The sequence below is a fragment of the Mytilus edulis genome, chromosome 14, assembly GCF_963676685.1.
Source record: "Mytilus edulis chromosome 14, xbMytEdul2.2, whole genome shotgun sequence".
NCBI classification, from domain to species: Eukaryota; Metazoa; Mollusca; class Bivalvia; order Mytilida; family Mytilidae; genus Mytilus; species Mytilus edulis.
Window position 1 is genome coordinate 55,965,791 of NC_092357.1, and position 11,333 is coordinate 55,977,123.

Here is an 11,333-nt window from a genome sequence, read left to right on the forward strand (position 1 = left end):
CTTATGCTTTTGTGTCGTATGTCTGTATACGAAAAAAAAATCCTGATTATTGTACAACGTATTTAATGGAAACATGATTTGTTTCATATAGTTAAAGCATTACTTAGAAATTGTTAACTGAAAGGCTGTTTTTAATAATTTCGTTAATCCATTGTATAATATTCGGCAACTTCTATTGGCCAACGTAATGTTCGTTGATGTACATCGAAATTTCTGATGTTAAGTTGAATTGTGTAAACATGATAATTGAATTCTTCATTATAATCATCTTGATGTATTTCGCAATACCTCACATTTATACCTGGATTTTGCTCTAATTCAGATATCAGGGATCTCATAAAGTCTGTAGAATTTTGCTCGCTGATTGCAATTACGCCAATGCGTGAAATGGTTTCGTTATGCCCAGTAACTGGCATGACCCTATAGAATATTTTCTTCTTACAACCATTATATTCCTCATTGTTAGTAACTGGCCTGACCTTATCGGATTTTTTCTTCCTACAATCATGTAATTTCCATTTTTTCTGTCGTTCTTGAGGGTTGCAAGTTTCTATGGTAAATTGGTACATTCGTTTGGCGTCCCAATAGTTTGGCCGCAGTTTGGTATTTTGTCCTCTCTCCGGTTGAATTTGTCTTTCTCTGTAAAGCTGATCATCTCTAGTTTTTGAACTATTGCCAAATTCCCTTTTTGATTCTACTTCAATTGTGTATCTCCCTAAAACTTTTTCTTTCTCTTTGACAATTTCAATACACAAAAGTTCATCTTCGTCCTTCACGATGACTTGCTCTTTTTCCCGAATAGGAAAGGCATTGCAAATTGTTTGTGTTTTAGTTATCATTGTTATATGAAGTGGTTTTTTGTCAAACGCTGGTCTAAGCTTTACTTTTTCCTTGGGCAAAATTTGGGTAAAGCCATTATCTTTTGCCCATTGCCATTCATTTTCGTTTGCGGTAGGTACACCTTCGCTTGCACTACAATCTCCATGTTTGATTCCAATACGTTTACCTACGGTCAGTTCCTTATTTCCTATGCCCTTGACATACACAATTTCCTTCGATTGATTTAGAATAAAAACCATAGCTGTATCTGGCGGTAAGTTTTACTCACTGAAATAATGACTTTTGTTTAAATGACAAATCACAAGCTGTATATCTGAAAATAAGTATAAGGATTTTGAAACATACTCAATTAATAACTTACGTAAATAATAAATTTACGTATCGTAACATTTCAGAATAATCATGACATCCATTTCATATTCTTAAAAACAAAAGCGAGAATAAAAGCCTCGATTTTTGAACGGTATATCGTAGGTTTTGCAATTGACCAGAAAGGGATATTCAAATATATGAAGGAATTATATGTAAGCCGTCATCAGTATATAACTTGTGTTAAACCAACGTTTTTAATGAGAAAAGGGTTTCAACTGAGCGGAGTAAGTTTATTTCCAATGAACAACAATAAGATGAGACACAATGAAGATGTGTTCAACCATTGTTCCTTTAACAATGAACAAAACAATCAAGGTGTACGTGCCACGGCAAGTCATAATATGAAATAATTCAGAAGGGAGATACAACAAACTAAATTCTATCACGTTATTAAAAAAAAAGAAAGAACTATTGCAGAAAGCAATCGAAGACAATCATGGTTCGCGTGAACACTCGAGTTATCATTGAACCGTTATTAAACTTTTTCAAAATAGACGGATGAGAAATTTCTAAATTCTCAGTTGTAATAACAAGACATCTTCACACAAAAATATCTTCTGGACTAGTTAACAAAATTCATAGTTTACCAAAATTAAACAAAATAATAAAATTGAATAGTCGAACATATTAAATCGAAAACATATTGAACCTGGCCAAGTCTGAAGCAGTCTAAAAAACACAACTTAAAAAGCTTAATGTTTAGAATAATTCAACATAAAATATCATTGATGATGAATACTCGATCAAACTTACCAATACTTTGCTTAAACTTAGCAGGTGGATATTATGTCTCCTTATTTCAAATTATTACCATGTGTTAGATAATATCTTCAACACAAATGTAATAATTGCTCTGATTGTATTATTTAAAATCATTTTCTTATTTCAATTTGACACGGTATAATCAAACCTAACTTGTTTAATTGTTTGACTGAACTAATCAATATATAGCAATTATTAAATTCTCATTGCAATCAAAGTTATTGATCTTTTCTTGGTAAATTGACGACATGCAATTTATTTCAAAGGTCGTTACAATATTTCTTTTTTCAAACTTTTATATAAAGTGTACTTCATATTTATGTATTGCTGCCAAATAAATATATAAATTATTAGTTTGATATTGATATTATCTAAGCGCTATGAAGTACAATGGGTACATGATAGGATCATGTGTTTTCTTTGTAATACAAGTAAACCGGAAGATGGTTCGAGTCGAACTTACCAACGTCAGTTCATTTATTATGTCGTCAGTGATATGTATGGGTCATAGTTTCTAAAGCAGGGTCAACGTAGTCGACGTCACAAAGTCGACCAGGTTTAAGCCATGTTTATTCTATATATGCATACCCAGTCAGGAATATGACAGCTTTTCCATTCGTTTGATCTACTTGATATGGTACTTTCCGTTTTGAATTTTTCTTGAGGTTCCACTTTTTTGTTGTTTGACTTTTTTCTCATATATCCTAGTAACCTTGAGATTAAAGTATTGACACGTATGGACATCAACAAACTCATCTCTATGCTAAATAAAATGATTTAAACTTACTAATTGTTAATTTTCCGTTTCTTAGCAGTAACATATCATTCGCTTCATCGTATAGCGTTTGCATATCTCAGTTAATACGTAACGCTCGTGCTACATTTCTTGATTTATGATATAATTGTTACGGTTAGAATTCGTTTTGAAACGCGATCGGCATTTACCTTTATACCAAATGCACTCCTACATATACCGACTTTTTTCTTTTAATCATATTATGAAGACTTCATGGTGACATTCTAAGAGAAAATTAAAAGAAGCTAGCACTCCAGTTTAAAATCACGTTCCGCTATACAGATGATGTTCTCTCATATACAGTAAAGCGGCAAAGGTGTAAAATTTCGTGATTTTCATTGAATCAGATATACGAAATATGTTGGCGGTTATTATTTTGCCGGATGGAAAACTTTTATCATTTACTTTGCACGTACACTTTTAATTTTTTGGCCGAATTTATTTTGGCGATATTGTTCTATCCATGAAAATAATCCAAAATAACCCGTTATTCGGTATGTATGCCAAGTTTGGTGACAATGTAGACCTCTGATATCAGAACTTACTTGAAATAAAGGATACAACAGATACAGTAATTTAGGCCTCATACCTTCATATGCATTTTGAAATTGACAATAGTGTTGATTGGGGAAAAGTTTAAGACAAAATACATGATTTCAGCTTCTCAAATTTAACTTTCTATATCTGTTTAGCAATATCAAGGTACCATAGAGATACTTGATACGATATTTGAAACTTTATATTTCCTGTCATGCTTTCTATTCGACAGATTTGCTACCAAATGAACTTACTGAAGGGTTTATAGTTGTGAATAGTGAGATATTCTACGGATACCATCACGAATGTTTTGTGTGTTGTGAAATATCAATTTCACAGATGACGATGGATATGTTGAAATTGTAATCAAGCCGATTGTTAACTCACCGAATCAAATTTTTTACCAAGTCTGTACGTAAGTTTACCCAAACAACAATGCTGTTGTAAGATGTGGACCTGTTTTCCATTCCGGACCAACTGAGATCTCTCCAGTTTTTACTAGTGTTCTGTTGCTAAGTCTTTAGTGTTTTATGTCATTTGTATACCTTTCTTTTGAAAGGGGAGGGGGGGGGGTTATAAAATTTGCACTGACGTATGAGCTTGAAAAGCTCTTAGGTGTACTCCGTCTCTCTTTAAAACTACACGGACTTTGTTGACAGGTGCCACCACTAACAATAATATTGCTCAAACATAGTTATTTTGAAGAATGAGTGAAGTTCACACACTCTACCTCATTTGTTTTTGTTATGTTTACAATCACGAGTTGGCTGATAAATAAAAGCAACAGTAGTATTCCATTGTTTCAAAGTCACAAATAGATAGTGTATTTCTCATAAAACCATGCAAGTACAACGGTTACATAATAATGCAAAACATGCATACATAATAATATAGATAAATATTTAACATTTTATATAAAAAAAAGTTAAATGAATAAATACAAATATTAGAGAACAAAATATAATCGATTGTTAAAAAAAAACGGGTCTCAAACTAAAACCGAGGAAAACATATCAACTATAAGAAGAAACAAAAAACGATACAACGATACAACGTACCGGTATCTCTACACTTGCATGACTGTCCCTTTGGTACCTTTCGTCCCTCTTTTGAGATACCAGTATGGTCGCCTGATCCGTTAATATACGGATTGTTTTCAATTTCCCTTGGTTAAATTTTGACTGAACAAAAGAAAAAGCACGAAACACAAAACAGTCCAAGAGAGAGGCTCGAAATGATTGATATCTAAAATATCTCCATTATAAAGTACTAGTTTTGGATGCGTGATTGTTTTATTATTTGTTATTTGCTTTAAACTAGCTATCATTAAGTGTTTAATAATATTGTTATGAAAATGTTTAAGTACCCTGCCACGTCCACTTTGTTTTTTGGTTAGACGTATATTTGCATCGACAAATGATTAAAAAAAATTTCAACTGATTTTTAAAGTTTGTCCTTAGTTTATACTGCTTCACAACTTTTCTAGGTTAGTGCTAGTTTAACCCCGCCCCATTCGGTATGTCTCTCTACCAAGCCATTATCTATAATTCAGTGGTTGTCGTTTGTTGCTGTGCATTTTATTTGTTTTTCATTTAATGTTTTGCACTCATATCAGGCCTTTAGTTTTCTCAATTTTCTTGTTTAAATTAATGTTATCATTTGAGGCCTCTTTTAACTGACTTACCAATATGGCTTTCACTCATTGTTGAAGGCCATAACGTTGCTTATAGTTGTTAATTTTTGTGTCATTTGGTCTATTGTGAGATTTGTCTCATAAGCAATCATACTACATTTTCTTATTTTCATATAAACTAGCAGATTAAATGAGAACTAAATCATCAGCTTTCGTAAAGCAAGGATTATATTTTATAACTATTTTGATATGAGCGTCACTGATGAGTCTTATGCAGACGAAACACGCGTCTGGCGTACTAAATTATAATCCTGGTACTTTTATAAAGCTTCTCCTTTGTCATAAAACAAATCAAAAATGTAAAAATCAGGAATACTAGTTATGACACTTTTTCATTCGATTGATCCCTCCTCAGTTCTGTAAATAATATACTCCGCCCAAAAATAACAATACTGTTGACAACATAGATAATTTTTATTTGAATTTAATATAAATAAAGTATAAGGTCAACATTTTATTGGAAAACCGTGAATAATTTATCATAAAGCAGAAATCAAACCAGTTAAATTGAAAGCAAAAGTGGAAGCAGCAAACAAGTTTTGGAAACAAAAACCTATCGAAATTCCATCGAAGAGTTGTAAACAAAATTATTAGTATGCCAAAGACATGTGAAAGAAAAGAAGATCAATAGAGCATGTAGAGATACCAGACTTAAAAATCTGGCATTCGTCAACATAAGCCGTATCGATAACGCTCGGACAAAAACACTACAATAAACCATGTTCACTTATTCGTTCATTCAGATTCCCACCTAATGACAGGTTTTGTAATCTTTGTCAGTTTTTATTCTTTCGCTTTTGATTTCGGTTCATTTTTTGCATGATACCGTACACATTTTCCAGCAATTGATTTTGTTGTTTAAGATTCCCTTTTCTTGAATATTGTGGACAGATTTCTGTTTGAGGATAGTTATTTTTCCTTTCAATGGGATAGTCCTTAACTTTCACACTATTGTCAACTTTCCTTCCAGATTCAAGTTTAATAATGACTCTATATATCAATTTGTTTTCCTTTGGGGCATTTTGAATAAATAACATTTCGTCAACAATGTCATTGCGGTTTGTTCGAATAGGAAGGGCATCACACGTAATTGGTTTGTGTGATTTGATTGTTACATAGAATGTTTTGTTGCCAACTATCGGTATAATCTCTAATACATCTTTAGATGCCATTGCAATAAAATCTCCAACTTCTGCACATTGCCAATCAGTTTCCCTGATGGCAGCAACACATCTTCCTATAAAACACCCTTGAACTTCAATGGCAATCCTTTTATTTACCGCCAGCGCCCTATCTCGGGTAGCCCTTACATATAGGGTTTCATTTGAATCATTTTCTACCAATACCATAGCTAGAACGTTGGTTGATTTGACTAAGATTGCCTTTATTTACGACTGTTCCCTTTTTAACTACTATTGCCTTTATTAATTACTGTTGACTTTTTTTTTATTATTGTTACCCCTATTAACCACTGTTTTTCCTATGTACGCTCTGAAATAATAAATTCAAATGAATCACAATGAGCAATACATTATTTGAAAAGTTCATATTAAAAAAAGAAAGTAACATCACAAAAATACCGAACTCCGATTACTTTTATGATTACTGTAGATTGATTATTCTCCGTTTGATTCCAATCATTGTGGATGTCGGAGGTAAACGTGAACCACGAATTAAAATGTTTCTTTTTGAATTCGACTCTCGCAAGTATCCGTTTAACTCAATCCGCTGGCGGAAAAAATTGTCAACCCCAACTGACAGCTGCAAAGCTTTAAATACAGTATTGTTACTCCATATTTTTTTATTGGTAATGAATACAAGGTTGATGAATATATCTAATTAAACTTGCAAACGGCCTGAGTCTTACTTAAATTTAACGTTCTTCTCTTTTTTATTCAAAGAAGCGACCCATCTTGTTTTATCATTTATCATCACACTTTCCTAATGAATGGACGAAGGATGCATCTACAAATTTAATGTGAAATTGTTCGTATGTTTTAAATCAGAAAGACGAATTTTAGAATAATTGTTCAAAACGACTAAAACTATCTAAATTGCGTTTTGAATAATTCATAATAAAAAACTGATTCAGACAAAGTTCAACTCACTTCATACAGTGACATAAAGCTTCCTTACATCCCAATTATTTAGTCACCAGGTTTTTTTCCATTGGCAATCATACAACATATCCTTATTTTGATTTAACACAGATCTTTGATAAAATCTGAGACACTAGTTGAATTTGTTTGAAGATTATAATTACGTCAGTCCTTTTCTTTGTAATCATTGACCTCGAATAATCAGACATATTTGAATGAATTAGTATATGCTTATTGAACATTAACACTCCAATCAATGTTTGATGTCCTTATTTTGTTTAAATGCTTCAATTATTCAGGTATTTTTTTCCTTTATTTTGAACATTATTATCTATCTATTCATGACTTTTGAACTGTGGGTTACTACGATTGACTTTCCTTATCTATATATATTTTGATCTTTATTTTCTACTTTTCATAATTGAGCACCTACATATTCTTTATGCTGCATTGATATTTCCATACTTTCTTTTTTCCATTTTTCTACACTTCATCTATATCCTCATCCTTTGATTTCATTTTTTTTGTACAATTGAACGACATGCAGTAAAGTTTGAAATTTTGAAGGCAGTTGTTTTTACTGAATATTGAGTTATCTGGTTATTTAGATTATGTAAAATACCGCGAAAGGTTGTGCATAACTTAACAGTTTTATATAACATTTTCATTAAACAATAGTCATTTATTGTCGTCCAGTGTAACAGTTTACAACCATTTTCATGCCAACTTACTTGTAGGCTTACATATGAATTTGCTTACTTTTTATGTTGATAAAGGGCATGCGATACAGTTTTGATCCCGTATTTACATTTCGATAAAAATTTCCATATAGACTATTTTTTACCTGATTAGATAAAATATGTAATAAAATATATACCTTCATGTGCTACTTTTTGAGTTAAATGAGGTCGAAACTTTGTATATTTGCTCAAAATTCGAATTTGTGGCCGTCTTTTCCCTTTTGAAAGATAGACATAACTTGTTTGTTTTAAAAGTAGTTAAATAAACATTTTCAAGTCTATATCATGTATATGTGATGTCAGGTTTATGGGGATATCATATTTTTTTTTCTGTTTTTCTATGTTTGAAGAAAGGTATAGTGCAACTCAAACGAGTATTTAGTTGGACCCTTACTTCTACCACTTTTGGTATCTCTCGTCTTTTTTTGGAAATTTTATTGAATTACCATATATTTAATTTGTAGTTTTACTGATTGCACTCTAGTAGATTTTTCAAATTTGTGTTATGGTAATGACGAAATAGATGATGGTATTGACAGGCTGACAACAAAGGCGATTCTTATGTACATTATACTTTCTTTTTGAGTAAAATATAAATATAAGAACATGTAAATATTAGTCTTTAATAATAATAAAACTCTTATAAACTCTGAAAGTTATGTGTATTTATTCTTTTGATAACTTCTCTAATTTGTGCGACATCATTTTCGTATGATTAGGCCAGTTTGTATACTAATATTTTAATAAGACGCACACCATCCAATCTTGAACCTCAATTCCACTCATGTTAAATGTTTCTCTTCAAAACGTTTTACGGAATAAGGATAAAATCATCTGTATTTAAACATCAGACTGTACTACAATGTTAACCGATATTTTGGGATACTCCAAACCAGGAACTTTATATCTGAGACACAGGCTATATTTGAGTCCCAATTTTAGAATTCACTCATATATTGTTGTTATATTCAAAATTAGAAGTGAATTGTGTGTTCTAAAAGGATCACCAGTTTTTCGCCTTTAACTGACATTTTATTTACCCCAAAAAAAGGCTACATAGTGTTAAAGATTTGCCCTTTATGCGTAGGAACTATATTGTTTTTATTTATGTACTACATTCCAGTATGTTCTTTCTGACAGGGTCAACTAAGTTGGTGTTACATCTTACTAAGTCTGTCTAAATTATTTTTGCAAAGCATTCCGCTTAAAGACAAATCCCTCTATTGTTTATGCGCATATACAAGCGCAACAGTACTATGCCGTCAGTGGTTTATGACGTCGCGGTTTCCGCGAACTGGAAACGTTTATTAGAGTTATTCCTCTTTGAGCCGATGGAGAGAGTGACAATCGTTTTGATAGGTTAATTTGCCGAGAAAAAAATGAATTTTGTTTTTAAATAATAGACATGTTCCAGAATTGGATAAAATATGAGAATGAAAAGAGAGTCAACTATACAGCAATCTAACAACAAAAAATACACAAAAATGACCGTAAAGAAACGAAATAGAATCTTTATACTCGACAACAAGATGAGCCAATCAAATTATAATATAATACTTTTTTCCTTAATTTTCTACATGTATAGACTTTTGTAGGTTGTTAATTACATCGATATTTTACAAATCATTAAGAAAGTACGAAAATCATCAATCTTTCTGATCATGTCCTCAAAATTCACTGTATCTTTAGCAATAGGTATGGATATGGCAAATTGCATTGACGTATTTTGAATGTGTACTGCACTTACATTTTTACATGAATATGATAATTAGATTTCAAATAAACACCAACAAAACAGTAACCTATTGACGCATACATGTAAAACAAAGTACATCTAGAGAAGTTAACATATAATCTTCTAACATTGTAGGTTTTTTTATATGACCATTCCGAGTTTGTCCCGATTGTTTGATATTTATGTATAAGGTGCGCATTTTTTGTTTAAAAAAACATAATCGTGTCTGTGTTAAAATGTCGGAATGAAGAATTACAGAGGAATGCATATGGGAAAAAAATAATAATTAGGAGATTTGAGAAAAGAGGTCGGACTAGGTTTTATTCATACTCACGGTATGACAGCTGTATGAGTATACTTAGACTGAGTTTCTAGCAACATTACGGAATATTTCGATATTCATAGATGCCTAAGGATGAGTGATCAAAACAGAAATGGTGTTAATTAGACCCCGTTAACACTTGCACGGAATTGAAATAAAATCGATCTCTGAAGAGCATCTCGCGTTTTCGATCTTTTTAAAAGAACTTGTGCGTTTATATTTAGTATACATTGCATATCTAAAATAATCAGCCTAACCATTTCGTTGACAAAAAATCGTAAAAAATTGAATAAGGAAATATTTGGTTCATTAGATAATCATATGCTTCTGCATTTATTAATATTATATTTGCTTAACATGTCATAAGAAATTAAAAAAAAAGAATTGTCAGAAAAAAATTACTTATAACGCTCATTTCGTTTGAAGATGAGTAATCTACAGAAAAAAAAAATACTGAATGAATACAATTGGAAAGATATTGTTTTAAAAAGGTGCACCGAATATCACACGTATAGTAAGAGAATATGGAACGAATACATGTAAGTAACAGGGCATCAGTCGAGCACTGAAACGAGTATTTACGTCTTAGAGTAGGGTTATTTTATTTCTTAGAACCAATCTATAGCATCAGAGACAAGAACAAAAAAGGTGCGACCTATAACAAGCATATTGTAAGCGAATAAGTAGCAGGTCATCGGTCTAACGCTAAAACTGGAACACACGCGCTAATAGGTATATTTCACTTTTAAGAACCTATAGCTAACACCAGAGACAAGAAAACAATTTAAAAGATTTGTTTCGTAATAGGTGCAATGTGTTTCAACGTATAAGGAACGAATAAGTAACGGTATCAGTCGAGCGCTGTAACGGGTCCTGTCTCAACTCAGGAGTATTTAATTTAAAGTGGTTGTTGTTTGCAAAAGAGTCACACATTTGTTTTTCATTAATTATTTTTTTTTTTTTTATTATTTTCTAGTTTGAATTGTGTTACATTTGTCCTTTCGGGACCTTTTATAGTTGTGTATGCGGTATGGGATTTGCTCATTGTTGTAGGCAGTACAGTGACCCATAGTTAATAATTTCCAGTGTCAATTGGTCATTTGTGGAGCATTTTGTTATTTGCAATCATACCACATTTTCTTTTTTTATTAATATATTTTCAGAAGAATGACGCAAAAAACGTCGAATATATTAATTTGATTTTTATTATGTCCATGGCACGTTTTGTCAAATCATTTGAGAATAAACACTGAAAACATTTTTAAACTGACCATGCGCAGATTTATTTTCATATCTACATAAAACACGTGGAATTTTATATCGATTGATTGATTGAAAAGTCGATCGCGATGTATCTAAAGCGTTTTCACTTAAAGAAAAATCGGTTCATAAAAAAATCGTTCTTTTAAAACTACGTCTGGGGATGGAATGTTTACG

The 11,333-nt window shown here is 31.7% G+C and overlaps 2 protein-coding genes across 2 annotated transcripts in view; one reads left to right on the forward strand and one right to left on the reverse strand.

The window, feature by feature from the left end:
- The window catches only part of LOC139503551 (uncharacterized), a 186,046-nt gene extending 177,952 nt beyond the window's left edge, over positions 1–8,094 (forward strand). The window contains exon 6 of the transcript XR_011659128.1: positions 7,876–8,094. The gene's annotated coding sequence lies outside the window, so the exon portion shown is untranslated. The remainder of the gene's footprint in view (positions 1–7,875) is intronic.
- LOC139502563 (uncharacterized) lies at positions 47–2,096 on the reverse strand. The gene is made up of 2 exons (XM_071292063.1): positions 1,966–2,096; positions 47–1,107 (listed from the first exon to the last, which is right to left on the reverse strand). Exon 2 carries the CDS (start codon positions 1,077–1,079, stop codon positions 144–146), a length of 936 nt encoding a protein of 311 aa, XP_071148164.1. The 5' UTR covers positions 1,080–1,107; positions 1,966–2,096; the 3' UTR covers positions 47–143.
- Positions 8,095–11,333: the final 3,239 nt, after the last annotated feature.

What these genes read in the sequence shown, in the direction of transcription:
- LOC139502563 (XM_071292063.1), bottom strand. Translation starts at nt 1,079, where the DNA reads ATGGTTTTTATTCTAAATCAATCGAAGGAAATTGTGTATGTCAAGGGC.